The sequence below is a fragment of the Micromys minutus genome (genome assembly GCF_963924665.1).
Source record: "Micromys minutus genome assembly, chromosome: 25".
Lineage (NCBI taxonomy): Eukaryota > Metazoa > Chordata > Mammalia > Rodentia > Muridae > Micromys > Micromys minutus.
The window spans coordinates 24,216,610-24,242,893 of record NC_137960.1 but is presented as its reverse complement, the minus strand read 5'-3'; the positions used below and the strand labels follow the sequence as shown (position 1 = coordinate 24,242,893).

Genomic DNA, 26,284 nt, shown 5'->3' with positions numbered 1-26,284 from the left:
ATGACACACTGAGTTGTATGTGGACTTGAGTGCAGGTGTACCAGGAGGTGTCACATTTCCTGGAGTCAGAGCTGTAGGTGGTAGTGACAAACTCCTGACCCCCATGGGTACTGGGAACTGAGCGTTAGTCCTCTGCAAGACCATCAGGTGCTCTTAACAGCTGACGGATTCCTCCTACCACCCAGAACCTTTTTTTTTTAAAAGTTATTTTATTTTATTTTATTTTTTGAGACAGAGTCTTACTATGTGGCTTAGGGGGCCTGGAGATCCCCCTGCCTCAGCCTTTCCAATGCTAGGACTCAGTGCAAGCGTGGGGCTTTATTGCTTTTTTTTTTTTTTTTCTGGCTCAGACTTTCATTCTCCCTGCCTTCTCTCCTACACTGATTCTGAGTCTGTTTTTCGGTCTGCAGTTCCTAAGATCACAAATAAAGGCTTCTTTCGTTTTCGGTTTTCTGAGTCTGGATTGATTGGTTCAATACCGGGTTCAGTACCGGGGACTGCAAACAAAACCAACCCCCCCCCCACCTCCGCTCCTACACATTCTCCCAGGGGTTGAGGCAGGAGGCTGTGAGTTCCAGGTCTGCTGGGTAACACTGAAATGTCCGCCAGCAAGGCTGTAATGACTCCACATCTCAAGAAAACCAAACAGTAAGACTTAAAAAGATGCTAGGGGGCTGCAAGATGCAATTCTGGACTTGATACTGGCCCTGGGTTAGAGTCCTCACATTGCAAAGGGAAAGAGACACGTTAGATACCGTTCAGCGCCTGACCTTGATTTAATACGAGATAAGGCTTTCTTTTACCACCTCCCGCGCCTCCCCCGCCACCTTGTCCAGCCAGGGCGGTTCTCTTGGTCCACTTCGCACCCTCCCGGCCCGCAGGCGCCCTGCGCGACGCTGAGTCAGGCTGCGCCCAGTTGGGGCGGGGCCCGCGCCTGCGCACTGGCGTCTGCGGCGGGGTTGCGGGGTAGATTTATATCCGCCTGGTCAGCTGACGCTCTGCATTGCAGCCTGCGGAGTGAAGCGGCGCCATGTACGCTCTCGCCCTCCTCGCCAGCCTTCTGGCCACCGGTGAGCTTCGAGGGGTCCTCTGGTCTGGTAGAGAAGGACGCCGCAGCGTCCGCGGGGTCCCCGGAGCAGGGCAGTCGGGCGGCACGGGCCTTGGCCTCCGCTCGCTTCCCCGGGCACGCTTGGCCAGGCCGCGCTCTGCGCAGGCGCAGATTGGGGCCGGTGCCTGAGGGGATCTGTTCCCGATTCTCCGAAAACACTAGTGGGGACCACTGGGCGGGTGGGGGAGACGGCGGGTCCCGTGTGTGCAGGCCTTGTGCAAGGCCTTGCGGGCGACTACGCATCTCTCTGGGATGGGGGTGGGAGGGAGGTGGGACTCGGTGACCTTTCCCGCCGCTGTGTTGTCCCTGTCCTGACGTAGGTGATAGACGTGGCCTGAAGCCCCCTATCTGCCCCAGACTGCACCCTTATGCAGGACGCGCCTGTGTGTCTGCCAGGGCCGGGGGCGATCTTGGCTTCTGTTTCAATTCAGGAGCGTAGTAGATCTTGGAGGGAGTTTTGTGGTCCCCAATTGCATGGAAACTCTTAATTTTTTTTTTCTGTTCGATCTGGCAAAGCCATTGTTTTATTTTTGTAGCAAGTGTTTCCAATGATTTTTAAAAGCACTGCAGGTTGCCAAGGCAGCGCCAGGGGACCCGTGCACCACCTTGATTCTAGGGGAGACTACCTGGTTTGCTGTGGCGTGATGGGGCACAGACATTGATTGAATCTCTGTAGAGGGGTACCTCTCAAGTAAGATTTCAGGTCAAAGCCCACCAAAGGAAGTAGGCATCTCTAACTCTCAACTTGAGGGTCTGCTTATTTGTAGCTACTTAGTGTGGAAGGGGGCTCTCTCTAAGTATGGCTAAGTTCCCCGAAGTGGCTTTAAACTCTATTATATGCTAGCTTTAAACTTGATATGCAGCTGGCAATGACCTTAAGTTATCTTCTGCCTCCTAAGTGGGAATTACAAGTGCTTAAAAGAAAACAAAGTTTTAATCAGGTTAGGGTATTGAATACCTGTGATCTCAGCACTTGGAAGGCTGAGGTAGGAGGATCCTGAATTTGAGATCAGCCTGGGCTACACAGAAAGCTCAAGACTAGTCTGAACTGTATATACTGAGATTTTGTTGCAGGAAAAATGAAAAGAAATGCACTTGGGTCTGCTGGTGCTGTGTCATACATAACTCGTGAGTTCTGATTCACCACACCACCAAAACCAGACTTTTCCTCTTTCTGTAGTGTGGGGCGTTGAACTTGGTCCATGGTGCGTGGTAGACAGGCACTCTCTACCGAGTCACACGATATCCCTTACCTGTTCCCTTGGAAAAATTATCTCTAATGTATATGTAGTTTATTTGACCAGAGTCTGGTTAATTGGGCGCCTTCTGTGAGCACTTAGGTAGGTGGGAGGGTCCTTTGATGGCCTTGGTCTAATTCCAGGCTAGTAGCATTATGCCAAGGTCACACTGATAACCCGGCAGAATGGTAACTTGTTTTGACAACACCATTGGGTTGTTGGTAAAGTCTGTGATGACGGTAGTCCACGTGTGCTCCCTGAGGCTCTTAGGGCTTATGGGCTTAGTGTGGCACTACTGTAGTTCAAGACGCCACTCAAACTCTGGAGAGATTTCATAGCTTGCCTTTTGGTGATGTTCTGGGTGCTCAGAATGTTCCAGGTCCCGTCCAGTCTTCAAAGCCCTTGGAGGTACGGACACTTGTTTTTGATTATTCGTCACCCCTCCAGTCTTCCTGCCTTTCCCACCCAGACAGAAAACAAAAGCGTGCTAAATTTCCGAGTTAAAGGCCAGTTTCACCTGTTAAGGAATGAGGACAGGTGCCCCTTTACAGGTCCCACATGGTAGAGGGAGAGCTCTGGCTCTGGTGGGTTTTCTTTTGATCTCCAGAACACAAGCGCAGTGCATGCACTCTTCAGAGGTGGTGGCAGGCTAAGCCTAAACAGCACAGGAGCTAACCTGCTGCATCTAGCCTGCTTGCAGGAAAGGGCTTTGCTCACCCAGCGTCAGATCCTCCTGTAGAGCCAGGACATGCAGTTGGGGGATTGCTCCAATGGGAACAAGTGGGTCAGCGTTGGCCAGCAGAGCATAGAGAGGTGGCAAGGTGCTGGCATGGGGCAAATGCTCTCACCAAAGCTGAGGTGGCAATGCTGCTGTCATTGGGGCCGTGGCTAACCTCTGATGTCTGTGTACACTGAAGCAGTGTGTTCTCTGAGATGTTTGTAGCCTGGCTTGCTTAAGTTGTGAATAGCAACAAGAACCCCGAGTTTCACCTGCCAAGTTAATCCTGTTTAGCAAAAGGTAGTGCTTTTTTTTTTTTTTTTCTTTTTTTAATGACAGGTTCCTGCTTGTACCTTAGGCAGGTTGGCCTCTAACTTACTGTGCAGCACCGGTTAACCTTGAACACAATCCTCCTGTTTCTCATATGGGAGTGCTGGAATTACAGGTGTGAGCCACCATGCCTAGCTTCTGTCAGTTTTGTGTGTTGGGTGTCTGTGTGTGCAGTGTGGGGGTGTTCACGCCTCTCAAAGGCCATTAGGTGTTCTCCATTATAGTTTTCTGTATTCCCTTGAGACCAGATCTCTCCCTGGACCCAGGAGAGAGCCTGGGAGCCAGCAAGCCCAGCCATCCTTCTACTATGTCCCGCCCCACAGTGCTAGGCGAGGGTGTGGCCACTCCCTGTTTATATAGGTGCTGGGGATCTAAAGGCTGAACTCAGCCCCTGGGACTCGTGCAGCAAAACTGAGCAGTCTGCCCAGCCCACCTTATCAAGTTCTTGAAGGTTTGGCAGGTTGTTTTGAAGTGTGTTGGTTTTGAGTTGGATGGAATTGTCTGGGACAGAGGAGACCCTATCCTGTGTTTGTTGCTGTGGACTCAAAGGCCTTATGTGTGTGCCTGGCAAGCACCTTAGGCTCTCAACCCTGCGACTCCCGCTTTCTCTTGTGAATCTGGATCATCCAGGCTCTTAGCAGGATCTGACAGGAAGAGGAAGGGCAGGTTGTTACTTACAGGGTTGGGGATACTGCCTAATGATCATTTCTCGGAAGTCCCTAAGGCCAAGCCTGCTGCTCGGATAATGGCTGTCTGTCTCTTGAAGCAGGCTGTTGACATGAGTTTTGGAGTACTGACTTCTAGGCTCTAAGCCATGTTTCCCAGCTGGCCACCAGGCAGGAAGTTACAGATGTCCCACTGTCCCGATTATTGGAGATTGAACTCAGGTCGAGCTAAGTAAGTCACAACAAGGGACTTTTGGGTTTTCTGTAAAAAGAACAGGCAAAAGCAGCAATCACAGTGACCTGCTACCTCGGCTTTGGTTTTGGTAGCAGGGATTGAACTTAGGACTTTGCTCATACTAAGCAACCGCTCTCCCATTGAGCCATACCTCTAGCACAGTCTTAATTTTTATTTATTTATTTTTGAGACATATTCCCAGTTACTGTTGTTTTGGAACTATGTAGACCAGGCTGGTCATGAACTCACAGGGATCCACATGCCTCTGCCTCCTGAGTGCTGGGACTGAAGGTGAATGCTCCCATGCAGGGCTCAGGGTCAGCCCTGAACTCAGATTCTCTTTTTTGGCCTTGATTGCTTGCTGTACTTCTCCAGTAACTGAGGTGGTGGGTGGGTACTGTATCCCCGTGCCTCGCTTCAAATTATACTGTTTTATTTAATAATTTATTTGCTGATTGAAGCCCGGACCTTGTGAATTCTAGGTGAGCACTTTGTATGGAGCTGGATTCCAGCAGCTTCCACTTTTAAAGTGTGGGTGCAACTGGGTGCAGTCTTGCAGGCTTTTAATCAAAGCACTCTGGAGGCATGAGTAGGTGAGTCTCTGAGTCTGAGGGTGGCTTAGCTTGTGTAGAAGTCCAAGACAGTCACTCTGCATAGAGAGACCCCTTTGTCCCCAGCCCCTGGTAGCAGAGGGACAGTTTCTTGAGTCCATCCTTGTCTACACAGTGAAAGTATGTCAAAACCAAACTGGTGGTAGGTGTAGTGGTTGGGTGGAGACTTTGGCATTTTAAAAACACTAATTACTTTATTCGTTCCCCCCCCCCCCCCAAATTCAATGAGGGATCTTAATAAAGTCCTATGGAGTCTTGGTTTTGAGACAGTTTTACTATCTAGTCTTGGCTGAAATTTGCAGTCTTGAGTTTGCAGTCTTCCTGTCTCTGCCTTCTAAGTGGAGATTTACTGGTGTGCAGAGCCACTTCTGACTTTGAGTTTGGTAGTCCAGGTTAGGTATGAGACGGAGCAGAACGGTATTGGCAACACTGTGCAGCCTTAGGCTAGGTACTTAACCTCCTGATTTCTTCACAGGCCACGGCGTTCACTGTTACACTCTCACTTCGCCACCCTGAGGATCTCATCAGTCAGCTTGGCGGAGTACTGCTTGTGTGCTGCACTGTTATTGCCAGGTTGTCTCTGTTCTTCCCCCACTAGCAGAAGGGTAGTGACCCTCTGCCCTTGGCTTGGTGATTTTTCCCTGGCCTCTTTCATTTCAAGGGACGCCGTAGACTAGCAATGAATTTAAATGACTTACTGAGAATGTGTGTCATGGGCCTAATTACAGAGTTAGGAAAACAAGTCGACAGCCAGCTACTAGGACGTACGTGAACTAGGTTTAACGACCAGGCCAGCCTTCATGCCCCCATATCAGTAGATCCCAACCGATTTTAGGGTATCTAAACACTTGACTCTAAACCTGTTGTCACTGACTGGATCCTGGGATATGTCTGTTCAAGTCCCAGGCATGGTGGCTTCCCCTTATACCTAGATGCATACAGAAAACAGGCTCAAGGGCTACCCTGGATCTATAGTCTCCCCATTCCTATCTCCCACCTTATTTGGACCTATAGTCTCCTCACTCAGGAAACACTGTGGCCCTTTCCCCCCTTTCCTCCTCAGAGCATTATACACTGAGCTATACTCACAGACCCCCGAAATTGTAGCACGTGGGCTGTTCTTGCTTCTTGTTCTTTTTAGACACTCAGAAAGGTGGTAGGAGAATGACAGTGAACCCTGCGTATTCAGTGCCCAGGTTGAGAAATAGGCTCTGAGAGCGAGTCTCCTGCCAGTGACTGCCTGGCCTGGGTGCTGACGACAGACAAAAGCACCCCTCAGCTCGGCTTGCTGTCTTCTGATTTCATTCATGAGAATGCATCTACTCTGGCTGGCTTGTTGTGTTGCTTAGATTGGCCTGGAACTTTTGGTAATCGTCCTGCCTTCCAGTGCTTTTGGTTTACAGAGGAGTTAGTCACAAAGACATTGCTGCCAGTTCCTATGACCCCTCACCTAGCTAAATCTGTGTATACTGCTTTCATTTCTGGCTTAAGCAACCGGGCTTCATTTCTTCTAACTAGGAGGCAATTTGCTTCTCCCTGGAGGAGGAATCTCTTCCTGACTTGCAATTTGCTTTGTCATTACAGGGTAGGCGGGCAGGGTGGGGCTTAGGGAAAACTTCATTTACTGACCAGATTGCAAACTTTACAGGTTTTTTACCAAATTACCCGGTAGACTCGTTTACTGTTCTAATATTCTTGTCTAGTTGTCATGTCCCATAGCTGTTTAAAAGTGGTTATGGGTGTGTGTGTGTGTGTGTGTGTGTGTGTGTGTGTGTGTGTAGTGGTCCTGTGCTGATATGCTGGTAAGATGGCTCAGCATGTGAAAGTTCTCACCTCCAAGATTTGAGTCTGATCCCCAGGACTCATAGTTGGGGGAGAGAGCTGACTTTTAAGTTGTCTGACCTCCACTTACTTGTACGCATGCCCACAGATTTTTATAAAAAGTATGAGCTTGAGTTCTCCCTGGAGCATCATCCTTGTCTTGTTCTTTAAGTCTGTTCTCCCTGAGCTAGCCTCACCTCGTTCTGGAGCCCTTGCAGCTTTATCTTCCTTAGCCTTAGTGGGAAGCTGCGCAGTGTGTCTACAGCTTACACTGTTGATAGGCTCGACTCACTGGATGAAAGGAAGAGAAATGTCCTGTGACTTCCTGTGCCTGCTGTGGTGAGAGTGTATGCATGCACACATAAAGAGATGTGATTAGGGGCTGGAGAGGTTGCCTAGTGGTTAGGAAGCATTGGTTGCTGTTGGAGAGGACCAGCATTTGATTGCCAGTGTCCGTGTGGCAGCTCACAGCTGGCTGTAGCCCTAGGTCCTGGGATCTAGATGCCCTTTCTTGACCTCCATTGGCACTTCTGATCACACATACATATAGATAAGTCTTTAAAAAATAGTGTCAGATCTCACTGTTCTCAGCTTGGGATGAACCCAGGCTCACAGAGTAGACTGAGACAGGGTCTTGTGTGGCCTTGAGCCAGTGGCCTCTTCTGCTGTTGGAGTTACAGCCATTTGCCATGATACCTCTGGGCTATATTCCCAGTTCTTATTTTGAGACAGGGTCTCTATAAGTGTCATAGGCTGGCTTTGAACCCTTGTCCTGTATTCTTGGCAGGCGCTAAATTTGTTGTTTTCTTGCCTCAGTCTCCCGAATAGCTGGGATCAGCACATCCATACCAGGATTAAATGTTATGTTCTGATGGTATAAGTTATTGGTTCTGGGGGTTGACTAGTCCAGAGTGACACTTTGGGCTGAGGTGAAATGCTAGTTTTCACAGTCACTTGTGGTTAGGCCGGAGGGACACCCCCTCCGGTGTCTGTGGGAGGTTTTTCTGTAGGTTGTAGGACCCAGGAAGCGAGGCGAATCTGAAAAGGGAACCAGCTATAATTTGGGGAAGTAGTTTTCCCCACACTTGGAGAAATCAGCAGTTCTCTCTGGTTCTCGGTTTGGTTTGAGTGGGTGGTGCAAGGGGGGCTCTGAGCAAACTGCCGTGATGCGTGAGAATGTCACCATGAACCTTGCCATTGTCCATGCTAGTGACAGAAAGAAACTAATACCCTGGGAGGAGGGGAGGCTTCCCTCGGGACCCTTACGTGTAGAAGTTACTCAGGCTCCCGACAGCTCTCATTCTGTGGATCGTTGCTGTTAGTGTTGCTCCCCTTGTCCCTTGTGTGTGTGTATCAGTGTGTGCACAGGTGGCTGTGTGTGTTTGTGGGGATGGAACCCAGCGTCTGTGCACACTAGGCAAGTGCTTTCCCACTGAGCCCCATTCAACTCCCCAAACCACTTGACACCTGGCTGCTGTTGCTTTAACACAGCTGCTTTTGTGTTCAGTCGGTTAGGCCACAGGTCAGATGCTCTTGGAAGAAGCAATGTGTGTTGCAGCGTTACCAGGGACTTGCGGTACTCCTGCCCCTCTTCCAGGTTTCTGGGACCTGTTTTTAAGACTGTACCTTGAACAGCTTGCCTGGGTCTGTAGCCAGAATGAATATTCAGCCCTTCCCGAGGTGGCTCAAGTGCTTTCTACTGAAGGCAGGTTGGCTTAGTCCACCAACAGCTTTGGGAGAGCCAAGCAACCAGCTTGAATGCAGGCCATTCTAGCAACCTGTCTTAACTTTGGTCAAGAGAGGAGGGTTGAAATGTTGGGTTTCAGTTTTCAGACAAAGGAAGCCCAGAGTGACATTGTAGGTGGCACACTTGTGTCTGAGACCTTCACTGTAAGCAGCCACATAGGTCAAGTTCAGATCTCAGCATTCCTCTCTTGGTAGGGTGTGTCTGAGTCATCTTCAGAAGTGCCAGTGCCAGGGCTGCATGGCCTGGCGTGTAGGGGTCCATTCTGGTGGGTGGGGCTGACTGACTGAGTCTGTTTCCCAACCTGCAACTTGCTGGCCGTGCAGTGGAGAATGGACAAGACGAGCAGTTCTCCTGAGGTTCCGAGCCGTGCTGGAACCACGTTGCTGTGCTTCTGGCCCCTGCCTGTACCTTCTCACATGGCTGGAGCCTTCCTTCAGGACAGGGTGTGCTTATGGCCAGCACATTATTACAATCTTATCTAAGTATATGGGAGTTCATCTCACATCATCACCTGATGTGTGGCCATTTGAAAGAAGAGCCTTGCCAGGATTTTTTTTTTTTTTTTTTGAGTTGGGCTCTTACAAGTCAGAACGGGCCACACACAGTTCAGGTTCTGTAAGCAGGACTCAGTAAGGAGACAGGTTGCAGTGCCAGGAAGGCATCTGGAAGCCCAGCTGAGTGGAGAGACTGCCACTGCTGTGTATCATCCCCCCCCCCCCCAAGTTTCTGCAAATGGGACTGAAGGCACTCTGCCTCTCCTGCTTCTAAGCAACTCTGCGGTTGCTATGGTGATACATTCCCCAGGCAGCAGATACAGTAAGCTGTGGAATGCAGTTGCTCAGGGAGGCTGAGCATTTTCTCTTACTCTTTTGGTAATTAAATTCAATTGGTTTTAGCACAGGTTACATAAAACAGTTAAAGGAAGAGGCTATTTGAGTAATAGTGAGCAGGTGCGTGTTGTAGACAGGGGTGCCCTCAGTGCGGGCAAGCCTCACATATCATAAAGACTTGTGTGGAGATGTTTTGGTGAGCAAGCTGGCTGATTGATTATGCACGCACATTTGTAGGATGTAGCTTCGACTGCAGAAACCAGGGACCTAGGATTGGAACTCCTGCAGCCTCATAGTCATCTAACGCAGTCTTTGGGGATCCTGGTAGTCTAGAGGCTCCCTGTCTCACACTTTGTAAATTATTTTTCCTTCATAGTTCAAGATGGCTGATGAGGTTCCAGCCATTGCATCTAAGTGTCATGTAAGATGTGGTAATTGCCTCTCATGACAGACCCTGTTGCATAGGAGCCTGCAAAGTGTCGTCTTCCATCCTGCCATCAGTATGCTGGGGATGGCTTGTATAGAACAGTAGCTGTTGTGAGCAGTTGTAAGGCTTATTCTGATTTCAACAATAACCTGAGGAAAAACAGTTTTATGCTAAAATGTAAATTCTAGAACATAAGCCTCTCCCTTTGGGTTCCCATCCAGCTCAGTTTACACTCGGCCACGCAGATCTCAGAGCTTCCCAGGTACCAGAGGCCCTCATGTGCTTTCTAGTTTCATCTCCACAGATGGTCTAGACATGGTTCCTATTTTTGCAGATAACTAGTGTGAGCAAGTGTCAGGGTCAGTGTAGAGTGAGGCAGGGGGTTCGGTTCTGCTTGGTCTCAGGCTGTAGTGTTGCCCTTCCAGAAAAGGAGAAGCTTCTGTATTTGGGGAAATGTTTGTGCATGCAATGGTTGCTGGACTCAGGGGAGGCTTAGCAAATATGAGGACCTAAGTTTGATCCCTAGAACCTGCAAGCCACCAGATGTGGTGTCTGAACTTAGCAGAGGAGGCAGAGACAAGTGGCTCCTGGGGCTTTCTGGTCCATCAAGGTAACATGGTAACCCATGAGCCCCGTACTAGTGAGAGAGGCCTTGTGTCAAGATGAATGACTCCTGAGCAGTGACACATAATTGAATTTCATAGGCATATATATGTTCTAGGTATGTTCCATGAGTCTGGTATAGGGAGTTCCTTGAGGGTAATCAGCAGGTAGCTTCTGCTCAGTGTTATGGGTCACAATGACACTGTTTATTTCTCGCTGCCCCCCCCTTGTTCTGACTTGTTTAGCTCCTGGCAGGTGTCCCAGGCTCACTTCCCTTTGCTTGACTCTTAGGGCTTGGGGGCAGTGGCTAACAGCTTCTGAGGTTGTTGGGTTACAGACCTCTGTGCTCTCATGTCTGATAAAGTACGTGTTCAGTTCTAATCAGGAGAATGGGTCACCAGGGGGACCTGTTGCTGTCACAGCCGCAGATGACAGTGGCACTCACTGTGTGACTGCACATGTTTTACAGGTATCAGGTAATGCTTGCAGATCCCTTGAAGCAGGTACTAGTAATACCTTATGTACAGACTTAAGAGGCCAAGGTCTCCAGGGCATATGACTAAAAGTGAGTTCCATCTAAATAAGGCCAGGCCACTCCAGCCAGGCTGGCACGGCATAGGGTGCCAGTTACAGTCCAGAGAGATGGAGGGATGGTGGTTGTGGTTGAAGTGCTTGTGTGTGATTAGATCATCTTGATTCTTCAGTCTCCTGACATCAGAAGCTTTGGTTTTAAGGGTGCACACACAAGTTTGGAAGAGCAGTCTCTTGCTTAAGGCTGTTTGGATAGCAAGTGATAGCTAGAGTGGGAGGCAAGCCATGTCCCTTCTGTGTCACGTCTAATGAGACATTACTCAGTGGTGGTGATGGGTCTAAGTCTCAATCACCTCAAACTTTACATCTTTCAAGATGTCTGAGCACCTGCACCACACAGAGTTCTGCGAAGTTCTTGCCTCCCAACCTTGTTTTGTGTATGTGTGTGTCAGGGGTTGAGGGTGGGTGGGCAGGAGGTGTACATGTGCCATGGTGTGAGTGTGGAGGTTGGAGGCCAACTTGGGGTTTTATCTTACCATGTGGGTCCCAGGCATTTGACCAAGGTTGCTAGGCTTGGCAGCAAGCACACCTAGCCATTGCGTTAGAGACAGAATCCTGTTAAGTACTTCCATAATCCCCCTGCCTCAGTCTCCCAATTACTGGATTTTCAGAACTACTACACATGACTTTTATGAATTTTTTAAAATAACACTTATGTATAGACACACATTGCACTGTGCATAAATTGTGCAAGTCAGTTCTTTTCCCCAGTGGGGTTAGAACATCCCCCATCCCACGACCCGTGATTCTTGGGGATTAAATTTAGGTCATCAGGCTTGGCAGTAAGCACCTTTACCAGCTCTCTGGGAGTGTTTTGAGTCTAGTTTCTGGGGTTGCCATGAAACCTGGCTCCTGACAGCTATTCTTAATACTGTGTGATTCTGTTGATATCTAGTTTTGTTCTAGGTTATTTTGTTATTACATTATTTGCCAGGACTGGGGATTGAACCTGGTTCCCACATGTGGTAGGCAAGCACTCTGCTTGCCACTGAGCTGCATCGACCTTTGTGGATATCTTCTGTTTTGTTTGAGAGAGGGTCTCATCTCACTATAGCCCTGCCGTTGCCTCCCGGTGCTGGGATTAAGGTTGTGTATCACCATGCCCAGCCTTGGTTTTGTGCTTTTGAGACAAGGTTTTCTATGAGTACTAGGCTGACTTTGTACTTACTGTGCCAGGCTAGCCCTAGTAGTCCTAAGCCCTTCCTCGGTGTTCAGTGCTGGGATTACAGGTGTGTGTCACCATTGTTATTTAAACAGGGTTTCACTTGGTAGTCCTGGTGGGCCTGGAATTGCTGTGTGTGCATCTGTCCTAGCCTCACAAGTGCTAAGGAGTAAAGCTAAAGCCAGATATGGTGGCAGACCTATTCATCTCATCACTAAGGGAGGCTGCAGCAGGGGGAGGGTTTGAGTTTGAGGCCAGCCCCTGCTGTATCTGGAGCCCTTGTCTCAGAAGACTGAAAGGGAAGGGAGGATAACAGTTCTCTGCCCCCAGGAAAATGGTTGCAGCCTGGGCTTTGATTCCTGAGCCAGGCCCTTGAAGTATATAGAGTGTAACTTGTGTGTGCTGAGTGCTGTTCATATCCACAAGGACATGGATAACAGCAGGTTGAATCAGACCCTGCTAGGAGCTCAGGCAAACAGTCTAAGAACGTTCTTAGAGTTAGCTGGCTGACCGCCGGAGAAGGAAGTTGGTTTTAAGGACTGAATGTAGGAGGGGAGAATTGAGGCCAGAATGTGGCCTGGGAGCATAACTGGCCAAAAAGTGGTTTGGGTTCATTTTTTTGAAAAAGATTTCTATTTTTGAATACATGTATGTATGTGTACATGACTATGAGTGCCCATGGAGGTCAGAAGAGTTAGATCTTGAAGTGAGTTATAGGTATTATTAATTCAGGTCTGCTGCAAGAACAGAGTGTATGGGCCACTGAGCCATCCCTCCAGCCCTGGGTAATTATATAGTTATTGATAAATACCCTGGGGTTGGATATTGACATGTAACAAGACACAACTCTTTCCTTGTATGTCCCTTGTTGGATTAAGGATGGTCCTCTGCTTTGGTTGCACAGTGCTCTGGGCTCTAGAAACTTGTAGAACAGTCCCACTTCCCTGCCATAGGTGGGGCAGCTCCCTCACCTGTTTGAAAACCACCATGAGATATTTCCCCTGCTCTCCTACCCTGTGGGTATTGGGGGTTCACCTTGGATTGTCGGCCCCTCCCCCACATTATTTTCCCTTTGAGATAAAAGGCTCACAGCTCTGACCATTCCCCTTTCCCTACCTGCTCATGTGGTTTATAGGCCACCTCAGCTCAGCGTTCCCATTTGCCTTTTCAGTGGGCTGCTCTTCCCTTTCCACTGCTGCAGCCTTGGTCTTGTGGTTGAAGCACAGATGTGAGCCTCTGTCCTGTGCCCTCAGATCTGTAACCACCGCTGCAGTGTTGCCCGTAGGGTGGTGGACTCTGTCTTAGGGACAGCTCACTGGATAGTGTGCCGGGGATTGAATAACACGCCGAGTTATTACCTGGATCTGCCTCAGTGTTACTTAGACCTCAGTCACCAGATCAAAGCAGGCTGACTGAACATGGTTTCTGTGTCAGGTTCCTGGAAGGCCAAGCAACCACAGGGTCTGCTGTAGCTTGGGCTTGTGACAACAGGCTGTGTTCCCAGAAACCTAGCAGCTTTGGCCATTATTATTTCGTGTCCCTGGTGAAGATGGAAGTAGGAAGTGTTAGCAGTCAGCTGTGCCTGCCTTCCTAGTCTCCTGGGGTTCGAGCCTGCTGGCCTCTGGTTCCTCATGTGTCTGCCTCAGGACCATTTTTTCCTTGCTGTGGGTAAGCTCCAGACAGTGCGTTTGTTTTGGAACATGGCTCTGTAGCTCATTAGTTCTTAGGAACTTGGGCCAAAGGACCCCTCCCTCCTGCCCCCCGCCTTACTTTTTCAGCCTGGGTTGGCCTTTGGGAAGTTGAGCTTGAGAACAAGATGTTGGGATGTGTGTGTGTGTGCGTGCGCGCGCGCGCGCATGTGTGCGTGCGTGCGTGCGCTCTCGTGTTTGATGGGCGGGAAGGCTAGAGTGCAGGCAGGAGACGCAGGATTGTGTGCTGGTATCTGAACAGGTGCGGGCCAGCTCAGGCCTGTGAGCTGTTCCGACTGTTGACTGTTCAGAGAACATTAAAGGAGCTCCAGCAACGGAACATGTCATTCATTCCCTTAGTCTTTAGAAAGAACCTGCTCATGAGTCACTGTGTGGGTACATGTCTGTGGGATGCAGGCATGAACTGCCTGGGTGGCCAAGGTGAAATTGTTAACTGAGGACCATAGGTTTTTTGTGTTTGATTGAAGCCACATGCTTCTTGTTTTCATCAAGAGGTTGGTTCAGCATCCTGGTATCTGCCACCTTCTGTGTCTGATAAAATCCTCTGTGTAGACCAGGCTAGCCTCAAACGCACCATCCCCTCAAACTCACCACAGCCATTCTGTGATGCAGTTTGCAGTTCTTGGGCCAGTGAGGGCCCAGAGATCGCTCAGCCGATAACTGTGTACTTGCATATTGGGTGTGTTGGGAAGGAGCCCCTTTTCACATGGTTCTCCTTTAGTTCTGGCCAGCCCTGTCCAAGACCCGAAGATATGCTCTGGGGGCTCAGCAGTGCTGTGCAGAGATGTGAAGACGGCGGTGGACTGCAGGGCCGTGAAGCACTGTCAGCAGATGGTCTGGAGCAAGCCCACAGCCGTGAGTGCCAGCGCCAGGCTGCCCTTTGCTGCCTCCCAGTGTCTCTACAGAGCACCTTGTCCTGCTGTCCTTGGACGTAGGACCTGCCCCTGGCTGTGCTCAGCTTACTTTCTTCACCCCATAGATACCTTGTCTCTTATGGCCCCACATTGCCTGCCCTGTGGCCCTCATCTTCCCTTGTCCCTCCGAGGCTGACACTGACTGAGCCCTGAGATGGCTAGCTATGCCATTTTATTCCCAGCTGTAACCCTGGGGAAGATGTCTGCCATCACTGATGGAGATGAATGGAACATGCTACTGTGGGGCTCCGAGAAGTGGAGCGGGGCGGGCAGACTTCCTACACATTCTTCTGTATTCCTCAGAGACCAAGCAGAGCATCCAGGGCATTCTAGGACCCACTGCGTTTGACTTAGTGGAGATTGGGTTCTAGTAGCCCAATTTTAGTGAGAAGAAAAACTTGACTGAACATGGCCTAATCAGTCACTCATCCTGTGGCCAAAACTTTCTAATGTGCGTTCTCATTTGCTTTCAGTTAATGGTTTGAGTATTGCTTTCCCTTAGCAAGTTTCCTGTGCATTGAGTGGGCACTGCTGAATGAAGCTTCTGGATCAGAAACTTGGCAGTGATTAGGTTAGCACCTGTGGGGGGCTAGGAGGAAGTAGAACTTTCTCTGTCACGTTCTCTCCTCTTAGAAATCCCTTCCTTGCGACATATGCAAAACTGTTGTCACCGAAGCTGGGAACTTGCTGAAAGATAATGCTACTCAGGTAAGGTACTGGGGAGGACTGTGGGTGTGGGCTCTGGGGGTCCAAGGGGTGTTAGCCAAGGGGTGACAAACACTAATTTAGGCTTTACAGGACGTACGGCTTGACGGTGCAAGTTTGTTCTGTTCATAAAAATTTTATTTTTAATTTTTAAAGATTTATATAAAATTTCTCTTTTATATATGAGTGTCTTGCCTGCATGTGTACATTTGTACCATCTACGTGCCTGGTGCTCAGGAAGCATAGGATGTATTTACTCATTTACTGAGGTAGGGTGTTCTATCTCAGGCTGCCCTCACACTAGGTTATGCCTGACTCTGCCTTCAGAGCACTAGGATGGCTTCAGCCACGACTGTTTTGCTAGCCTAGAGGCTTGCTGGGTAGCCCAGGCTCCCCTTGAATTTGCTGCTTTTTTGTCTTAGCCGTCTGAGTGCTGGAATTAGGGGCCTGCACCACCACAGTTTACATATGGTCATTTGTGTGGATGTACTTGTGATGTGGGGCTGTACCCATCTGTGTGTGGGCATATGGAGGCCGAGGTTGACTCTGCTTCTCTTGACTTAACTCACTACGCATGGCCTTGTCATTTCAGCTAGACCGACTGGCCAGTTACTGAGTTGGATCTGCCTATTTTGATCTGTAGATTGCCCCACCTCCCCCAGCACTGGAGTTTGGGGTACACTTTGTCAACCCTGGTTTCTGTGTATATGGGTGCTGAGGGCACAAACTTAGACTTGATTGTTGCTGGAGTCACTTTTGCCTTGTTTTGTGTCCTCTTGCAGGAGGAGATCCTCCATTACCTGGAGAAGACCTGTGAGTGGATTCGTGACTCCAGCCTGTCGGCCTCATGCAAGGAGGTGGTTGACTCCTACCTGCCTGTCATCCTGGACATGATTAAGGGGGAGATGGTAAGTGATTGGGGCAGGGCCCTTTAAGGGGAAGTGTGTTTGTGTTCATGGCTTTGGGTCTCTCCTGTAGCTCTTCTTCACAGGGCTCCTTGCATGGAGTAGCTGTGGCTGGCGCAGTGGGTTTTCTGTCTGTCTGGGCCAGGGAACCTTGGACTCCTAACTTCTGCATCCTGTTGATAGACAGAAGTGGGTAGCCCTTGTCAGGGCTTTATGTCTAGCACAAGCACATGACTTCATCTCTGTGCACGCAGAAGTCACGACTGATGGTGAGATGCAGTGTGGGGTCAGCTGCTAGGATACTCACTTGTCATTTAGCAAGGGTGTTCTGTGCCCAAACTGGGTGCCAGGAGCCAGCGGCGTACCAGGAGCTAGTTCTGTAGAGTTTGAAAGGCCTTCAGGAAGGGGAATCCTGAAGCTGGCCAGTGGGACTAAGAGTGCCAAAGATGAAGCCAAGGATTGCGAGGAAGATGTGCATGTGACCCACAAAGCCTTCTGCTTCCATGGAAGGAGGGGTGGTGGCGACAGATGCATATGTGTTCTGGAGGATGGATGGACTGGTCATTCTCATGAGCTTGAAGGACTGGGAACGTCTCTGTCTCTGAGAAATGGGGCATGGAGTCTTTGCTGAAATGTCCATGCCAGGGAGCAGGTTGACTGGGGTAGAATTGAGGTGGTCACAAGTGTGAGTCACAGTAAGAGACAATCTGTAGCCATGTCAAAGATGTGTGTGCGAAATCAGTGGGGTGCATTAGCTTGCAGCGTGTAAGCAGACGGCCTTGACTCAGTCTCTGACTTTACCCAGCAGCTCATCTTTCTTTAAGAAGTGACATGGGGGGCTGGGAGGCCTGCAGGTTAGACACCTGGCCTGCCACTTTCCTGTTCTCCCCAGGTCCACCAAGTAGTATGGTGTCTTTCTAATGGACTCGAGGGAGGACTGACTGGATGACAGGCTGCTCTTGCCTGTGGGAAGGGCTCTTGGTTCTCAGCTGTCTCTTTTCCTTTCCAGAGCAACCCTGGGGAGGTGTGTTCTGCACTCAACCTTTGCCAGTCCCTTCAGGAGTACTTGGCCGAGCAAAACCAGAAGCAGCTTGAATCCAACAAGATTCCAGAGGTGGACATGGCCCGTGTGGTTGCCCCCTTCATGGCCAACATCCCTCTCCTGCTGTACCCTCAGGGTCGCCCTCGGAGCCAGCCTCAACCTAAGGTTAGCTGAAGGCGGGGAGAGTCAGGGTGAGGGCCGCCCTGTCCTTTGACTCTAGTTTCTACAGAGCAGGTTATTTAAAATGCCCATGCCCTGAAGCACAGGCTCTCCCTGAGACCACGCTCCACCACCTGCTCATTCAGTACCCGAGCAGAGTGAACGGCAGTAGGTTAAAAGCCTGTCGTGTCTGGTGTTGTGGTCGCTGGGGGATGTGCCGTTCTCCCAGGAGCTTGCCGCTGTTCTCCTTGTAGGCTAACGAGGACGTCTGCCAGGACTGTGTGAAGATGGTGACTGACATCCAGACTGCTGTGAGGACCAACTCCAGCTTTGTCCAGGGCTTGGTGGACCATGCCAAGGAGGACTGTGAACGCCTGGGGCCAGGCGTGTCTGACATAGTAAGCCTCTAGCCACCACGGTTTGGATGCTCTGAGCTAGGGTGGCAGCAGGCAGTGACCTTCCCAGTGGCTCTGAGTGCATCAGGGTGTCTCTTTTCCCGGCTGCCTTTAGTGAGGCCTAGATGTAATTTTGGTTACTGGAATCTGCAGCGGAGGAAGATCACATTGGAAGAGCTATTTTCCCGTCAGCATGTGCACTAGAAACACCAGATGTGTACCACACACAGCACATGGACAGCTGTCAAAGGACAATCTGTGGGAGGTGGTTGTAGGTCCTGGGGTAAAAAGTTTGTCTGGCTCGATGGCATCCTCTTTACCTTAACGAAGGGCTGTGGTCTACAAATGAGGTTCACAGGTCTTTCCCCCGGAAGTGGGTTGTCTGATAAGCAGCTTGAGGGACATTCAGTTCTGTGGTCTTAGTTCTCAGTGCCCTGAGCCCGTGCATGGCTTTGGAAGATTCCTATCAGGGTTTTGCAGCCATGTTTTCTATCTTGCTAATACTGGTCACTCTGTGGCCTTAGGAAGCATTTGGGCTGTCACACACTGAGGACTGCCAGGTCTTTTGTTCTGACTTCTCTACAGTTTGTTTAATAGGGGGTAGAATAACCAAATTGCCATATCATCTTAGAAAATCTTGAGGAGATACTTAGATCTATTCTGGGATTTTTCTCTCCTTGTGAGAGCAGGTTTCTGTGTAGCCCAGGCGGGCCTCAGCCTCTGGTCATTGGGGTTACAGGCTCGTCCATGTCTGTCTGCAAGCCACCAGTTGGCACTGTTGAAATGCCAGTTGGGCTGTGGTAAATTGAACCTTTCTCTCTCTGCAGTGCAAGAACTATGTTGACCAGTATTCTGAGGTTGCCGTCCAGATGATGATGCACATGGTAGGTGGTGGGGACTCGGTGTTTGCTTTGGGTTCCCCCTTTTCCACTTGAGGGTCAGGGTTAAACTCTTTGTCCAGCAAACTTCTCCTCATGATCCCAGCCCATCCTCTGCCCACGGAGTCTTCCTTAGCTGCTCCTTAGCTGTGATCCTGGACTGCCTTGGTAGCTGTCCTGGTAGCTTGGCTCTGCTAGTCTGTGCTGTGCATGAGCTGGCCATCAGATTGCTAGTGTCTGGCTGAGCACTGGGATCTGTACAGGGTACTGCGCCACTGAGCGGGTGGGAGATTGCACAGGCAGCCTGTGTTCTGGGTCAGGAAGGAAGGAAGGAATCAGCCACAGTTGCCGCTCAGCTCCCTAGGTCCTAAATTGGCATTTGATAATGTCTAGGGGATAGGCTGGGTCTCATTGCCTGTGTGAGGGAGACACATGAGGCACAAGGGGCAGCTTAGAGTGTTGGTCAGTGCTGGCTTCGCTGCTCATGTGACAGGCAGAGCTGAGTGAGTGGGTGAGATGCCCCAGTCTCTGGCCCTTTACTGCTTTGTGTATACTTACCATCCAGCTGCTGGGCTAACCTGCTGCCCAAGCCGTCCATCTGGCTGGGCTGCTTGTTTGAGATCATTGCTCATGCCCCAAGCATCTAAAGGCAGCTTGTAAAGACCTCCATGGTAAAGATGCCCTCTGATGTGAAGTGGCCTGGTCAAAGACCTCCATCAGCACAACTGCTTGTTTTCATTATAATGGGGGACATTGTTTTTAAAGTTTTTTTTTCCCCTGTATAAAATTATTTGGGTTTTGAAAATATATCAGTGAAGTAATTTCATATGCCATCTTAGTTTAATTTTCCTTTTCCCCTAAAACTATTAGCCCTTTTTATAAAAGGGGAAATACAGTATAGTTTGTCTTTTCCCCTAAAAATATTGGTCTCATTTTCTAGCTCTTACTGGATGTGCCTGCCTTTACCTCCTAAATGCTGGGATTAAATGACCACACCCAACTAACTAGTCATTACCCTCGTGTGTGGCTACATATTAAACCAAATTCGGATAGAACATATTGATATGACCGTTTTTATGACCTTTGTGGGTAAGGTAGATGACAGCATTCTTACAGCCATCCCTGTTGGTCACTAGGATAACTGAAGATGGAATTCCCAACAAAGCCCACACACCTACCTCCCAGTCTGGCAACTGGCCTGAGGTTGTGGAGTTTGCTCTGCGTAACCCTCAGAAAGGCCAGAAAGTTTTGACCAGCTCTGGGTGTACACAAGGACAGTTTCCAGCAGCTACAGTGCATACACGCCACTCGAGGCTAGACTAGCTCTAGGCCGCATCCACACCCCACTGCCAGGCTGTTTGTTGCCCTTAAACGTGATGACATCCCCATGCCAGGTTAACTGCACGTTGGTTATTTTAATTTCTCTTAACTGCTGTGTCCTTTCCTTTCTCTTGTCTCCTCCGATTTCCTGTTTTTTTGTTCAACAGCAGGATCAGGTATGTGACAGAATTTGCTTGTGGTCGCTGCTTCTAGTTGTTGGCTCTGGTCTCTCTCTCTTTTTTTTATGGTTTGTTTTTGCTATTATTTATTTATTTTTTTTATGTTTATTTTTGGTCTGGTATGGTGAGCTCTGACAGGTACTATGGAAGGGGGTCTCCCCATATGTCCTTTCCTTAAGATTGAGCACAGATCGTGGGGGCCAGAAAGGGAGGCTACCACATAGCACGTCACCTGTCACCAAGGTGGTGGTGGCGGTATCTTAGTTTCCTTCTGTGAAGGCAGGGGCCCTGACAGAGCACTTTGTGTCTTTCACAGTGGGTTGCATTGCATGACTTAGTGCTATTCCCCTAACCCCAGTGCTTCTGCTTGAGAAAACTAGATGCAGACAATGCCCTGCCCTACTGGATGGAGAGCCTTGTACAGGTCTCTCAGTTGTGGCTTTTACCCTTTTAGAGAATGGGTCTTGGCACCTAGAGCCTTATGGACAGCATGCTGTGGGAATCAGTGTTCAGTTCATCCTGGCCGAGCCATTGCCCTTTTGGGTCTGAATCTCACAGGGAAGGACTTAAATGAAATGCCTGATTTTTATTTACGCTGCTTCAGAGAGATAGGCCCCCTGAATCTTGGCACCCCCCCCCCCAAAAAAAAAAGGTTTTGTACCTTTAGTCTCACTCTGACCTCTGTCTCCCAATCTTAAGATTTGTTAAAGACCGGGAGTTTAGGACACCTGCAGTTATACATGGCCTTGTTCTCAGCATCCCTGCTCCTATGCTGGGCTCAGCTGAGGGCTGGCTGCAGTTGATTCACACAGTACTCAGGGTCTGGATGGGGCTTGCTCTTGGCTTTCGCAGTGTGATGGTCAGAATTTCCACACCCGCTTCTTTCTCTCTGGCTTGGTGTCAAGATGGTGAGCGAGGATCTGAGTGAAGCCCTTGTGATGAAATGCCTCATCAGCTCAGGCCCCGGCTTTCTTCCCCTTAATGTATACACCATTTTAAATGTACTGTCACTGAAGGGGGTGTGTCCATGTGGATTTAATTCTGACATGGTCACATTGGACTTTCTGTGGGATCGTGGGCCATGTGTAGTTCCCATCCAGAGAGCTTACCTCTGACAGTGAGCTGACATATGTATCCTGGCCATGCTTGGGGGTACAGAAAGTGCTAGAAAACTATCCTACGGTGGTCTTGACTGTAGCAGAGACTGCCTTAGGTTGCTTCCTCTAGGTAGAACTGGGTGGATGTGGACTCTTCTTTACTTAACTGGAGCTCTTTGGGTTTATCTGAGCGCTCAGCCTGCCTGAGTGGGAGGTGAGCTTTACGCATGGACTTGGTCCTCTGGTCTGCTGTCTAAGGGTTTGAGGGCAGCACACACAGGCTGTCTAACAGGCTGTGCTTTCTTCAGCAACCCAAAGAAATCTGTATGCTGGTTGGCTTCTGTGATGAAGTCAAGAGAGTACCAATGAAGACTCTGGTCCCTGCCAGTGAGGCCATCAAAAACATCCTCCCTGCTCTGGAGCTGACGGACTCCTATGAGGTACCTTCTGTTGTTGATTTTGCTCACTGGAACTGATAACCCCACCCTTCCAATGTTCACGTCCTCTCTGGGCCCTGCCTGCCTTCTGAATGTACTTCAGGTTGAGACCTTGGAGAACTTCTATGAGTGCCCATAGTCTAGCTCCCATCCCACGCCTTTGGGAAACTTATTCTTTAACAGACCTTGCCAGCTGGTTGAGGGCCTGGCTCAAAGCTGACTATTCCACACGTGCTTCCTGGGTCTTGTCTCCCAGAGCCACAGCACAGACTAGAGGTTCCCAAAACACACTCTGAGTGAGGCTGGGGTAAAAGCCTCATTGGGCTTGTGGCCTGTATGGATGTACATAGGCAGTGCTGTGTCCTTAGAGCCGTCCTTAGCCAGGGTTTACTACTCTACCCCATAATGGATCTCCATTGAATGTGACTGGGATGTAAGTGCCTGCTCAGGACCTGATGCCTTCACAGAAAGAAAGCACATGTGCATTCTTTTGATTCAAGAGTGCCCATGGTGTCTGGCCACCAGCATTCTTCTGTTCTATCTCCTGTTCTCAATGTATAGCAGCATGAAAGGGTAGGGCTTCTGATGGAATAAGGGAATTGTTAGGCTCACGGCCTCCTTGAACTCCAGTTACTGGAGAGAAGGCAGAATCGTTAGGATTAGGGGTTCCGGTCTTTGGAACACACTGCATTTCTAAGGGCCCGCTGTACAGCAGAGATGGGAGAGGTAGGTCCAGAGGTTTCCTGCTTGGACCACGTTACCAGGGTGGACTGTGAGCAACAGTGTCAGGTAGCAGTGAGATTTTGGGACTTCTAAGAGGCAGATACCGAGTCTGTTCTACACTACCCACCATCTACCTCTCCCATGCGATCACAGGGTGGCAAAGACATAAAATGCCCAGGGGATAGCTGTTCCAACACTTAATGAAGTAGGGGACTAGGGTGGTTTTATGTGTATAGGGGCCATACATAGAAGGTTGAGGAATGGGGCGGGCTTCCCTCCACGTGGATAGGGGTTTGCTGTTCTGTGGTGAGAACATTCCTGAGGGAGTCAGGTCCCAGCCTTAAAACATTCTCCTCTTGTCTTTCACAGCAGGATTTAGTCCAGGCCCACAGTGTGATTTTCTGCCAGGCTTGTCAGTTTGTGATGCAGAAGTTGTCTGAACTGATTATCAACAATGCCACTGAGGTATGCTGCCTCCTTGCATGGGGGGAGGGGATATGTGCTCTATACTGCAGTCAGAAGGTGCCCTGGGAGTGTCTCATGTCAAGTGCATACCCCAGGCAGTACCCAGGAGGGAGGTCTCTAGGGGAGAGCACCTGACTCTTGGCTGGCTTCTGGCAGGTCTAGTATCTCTTCTGTCTAGCCCTAGTCTGAGGAGCTTTTCACATTTCAGGAACTAGTGATTAAAGGTTTGGAGAAAGCATGCTCCCTGCTCCCTGGTCCCTCTTCAACCAAGTGCCAAGAAGTGGTGGGAACATTCGGCCCCTCCCTGATGGACATTCTCATGCATGAGGTGAGCCCGAACTTTCTGTGTGGTGTGGTCCACCTCTGTTCTGCCAGCCCGAATTTGGTGGAGACACTTGAGCAGCCCGCATCAGTCCTTGTATCTGCACTGCCGAAAGAGCTTGCACTGCCAAAACAGCCTGAAGTGCCCAAACAGTCTGCATTGCGTGGTAAGTCCAAGGCACACCGAGGGAAGAAGGGGCCACTCTTGGCTAAGGAGCACCTTACCAATGTTGAGCCCTGTGTCCTCTTTTCTGTAGTGCCTCCTCAGAAGAACGGTGGGTTCTGTGAGGTGTGCAAGAAACTGGTCCTCTATTTGGAACATAACCTGGAGAAAAACAGCACCAAGGAGGAGATCCTGGCTGCACTTGAGAAGGGCTGCAGCTTCCTGCCAGACCCTTACCAGAAGCAGGTATGGGCGTGGCCCGTACTGCTAATGTCACAGTGTGCAGGGGAAGCTCTGTGCCTCTAGACCTGAGGCTGAGCTCATCAGGGATCCATGGAAGGAGGAAGGCCCTGGGGTAGTGACCAGCCTCTGGACCCCGAAGTTCTAAAATGTCAGGGTCTCTGGTAGAATGCCTAGCTTCATGGACACACAAGGCTGTAACCTGTGTCCCTGTCTTTGGCAGTGCGATGACTTTGTGGCTGAGTATGAACCCTTGCTAATGGAGATCCTCGTGGAGGTGATGGACCCCTCCTTCGTGTGCTCGGTAAGCCTCACCAGACGCCTCGCCAGACCCTGGACCTCATAGTGGCATGGATGTGGTCTAAGCAGGTGGAGTGGGGCGGGGAGTGGGGCAGCCAGACCTCTGTCAGATGTTGAAAGTGCTTCAGTCTCAGATCTGCCTGGGGCTCGGCAGGGCAGCTCATTTTCCATCTTTTGTCAAACAGAAAATTGGAGTTTGCCCTTCTGCCTATACGCTGCTGCTGGGAACTGAGAAGTGTGTCTGGGGCCCTAGCTATTGGTGTCAGAACATGGAGACTGCTACCCGATGCAACGTGAGCATTCTAGATGGTTTCTACAGTGGCTGGGATCGCCTCGTGGGGACATGGGAGTCACAGCTCTAACTGCTCTTGTCAGGGATGACACATGAACGCACATGTGACGTGTTGCATGTGTGGAAGTCAGAGGACAGCTTTGGAGCTGGTTCTCTCACTAGTGTGTGGGTCCTTGCAACTGAGCTCAGGGCATTAGGCTTGGGTGGCACGTGCCACTTGTCCTTTTAGCCATGTCAGCGTTCCCTAGTATTTTCTCACTCGTCAGCTTCATGTACAACCACTGGGGATTGCACCAAACCTGTGGGGCCCATAGTCCCTGCCTGCTCTGCATAAGTCCTTGAGGGTCTCAGGGGCCACTTCTTGGCTGAGGCTTAGCTCAAACCTTGATTCAAGGGTGCTCCAGCCCTGGGGGCCAGATTTGCTTTTCTTCATGAGGTGTTGGGCTTGGCCTCTGGTGCATAAAGCTTTGTCATTCCTTCTTGGAGCCTTAAGTCGGCCATGCCACTGTTGGCTTGCCTGCACCATCATACCCCTTGTTGGTTGGCTTTGCTGCCATTGGTTAAGTTTTCAGTCAAGCAGCAGTATGTGGAATCCTGCTATAGGAGTGCTCTTGCAGGACAGCAAGGGGCTATGAGCTCTGAGGGCCCCCTTTTTGATAGTATCCTAGGTTCTTGGCATCTGTAACTTCAGCAAGACCAGGTCACATTTTGGAGTGATGCTGACGAGGAGTGAACCGTGGATGTTTGTCTTGTGTGTCCTAACCTGTCTCCTTTTCTCCTGCCAGGCTGTGAACCATTGCAAACGCCATGTGTGGAACTAGTTTTCCTGCTTGCAGAAGTCACAACGAACACATAGATGTATCTGACTTAATAAGTAGGAGCCCCCCTTCGTTCTTCCCCATCTCCTCTTCCTTACTGTAGCATTTCTGTCACATAAGAGGTGCTGACAGCCACTTCTGTGTCCCATTTCTGCTCGAAGGATGAGGACACCTTGGGCATCAGCTCCCCGGCTGCCCTTTTCACCCCCTTGCTGGAGGGGGTGGTGAGCCCGAGGGCAGGAGCTTTTTTTTTTTTTTTTTTTTTTTTTTTCCCTGAGCCCTTTCCTGGTGTGTAGGGGGATCTATGGCCATCCCCTACCATGAGGGAGCCACCCAGTTTCCTGTGGTCTCACGGAGTTGAATTTGGATGATTTGAAGCACAAAACGATCAGGCCTTTAGGTGATGGAATGGCCATTGTCACAGCACAAGATTGCAGAGGCACCTGCGGTGGCTTGCTTGGGATGTTGCTGTCCCCGGGTCAGCCTTTCATTCTGCTTTCCTGTCTTCCCATCTGCCTTGGGGTTCTGTGGGATAGGGTGGGGAGGGGAAACTGCCCAATGTAACTTGCTTGTGCCATGCCACATGGGCCTGGTCTTGTGTGAGGCCCATGGATGGTGGTCTCTGCCTGGCTGTTCGGGGTCCTGCACGCCTTTCCTACCAGGAGCTCTTGGTGAACTGCCTGTTCACCTCATGGGTGAAGAAGCATCTGCCTGGCTGTGGGTGATGAACTGAGAGGTGTAGTGTAAGAACTGTGTAGCATTCCCGGGGAGGAGCTGAAGCTTCCCGTGGCTCCGGTTGCCAGCAGGATGGGCATGTGCAGCTAGATTTTGTTTTGCACTAAAGTTTCTGTGACTTAATAAAGTTCTGTTAACCAGATCTGAGCTTGTGTTTCTTTGATACCTCAGCCAGAAAGGAGTGGGTTCTGGATCCAGGTTCCCTCCCATACCCTAGGACCATCATATGTCACCAAGTCAGTGTATTGCTGGGTCTGCGTGATTTGCTTTTCTTTTTAAACAGCATTCCAGAAACTTTCACTGAGCATCAGTTAAACAAAACCTGGATGAAATCTTGAGGGAGTAACTTAATTTAGAAAAGGGATACACACAAACACTCTACATTCAAAACCCAGGGGACA

General features: G+C 50.0%; 1 protein-coding gene across 2 annotated transcripts; it reads left to right on the top strand.

Moving 5' to 3' along the window:
* Nucleotides 1-950: 950 nt before the first annotated feature.
* On the top strand, nt 951-26,025 carry PSAP (prosaposin). 2 transcript variants are annotated; one of them, XM_080938109.1, is made up of 14 exons: nt 951-1,070; nt 14,517-14,650; nt 15,343-15,417; nt 16,197-16,322; nt 17,329-17,526; nt 17,775-17,918; nt 18,743-18,799; nt 21,698-21,829; nt 22,922-23,014; nt 23,223-23,502; nt 23,593-23,744; nt 23,962-24,042; nt 24,224-24,331; nt 25,116-26,025. In XM_080938109.1, exons 1-14 carry the CDS (start codon nt 1,031-1,033, stop codon nt 25,149-25,151), a joined length of 1,656 nt encoding a protein of 551 aa, XP_080794235.1. In that variant the 5' UTR covers nt 951-1,030; the 3' UTR covers nt 25,152-26,025. The 2 variants fall into 2 exon arrangements, with proteins under 2 accessions (XP_080794235.1, XP_080794234.1); XM_080938108.1 differs by having other exon boundaries at nt 22,919-23,014.
* Nucleotides 26,026-26,284: the final 259 nt, after the last annotated feature.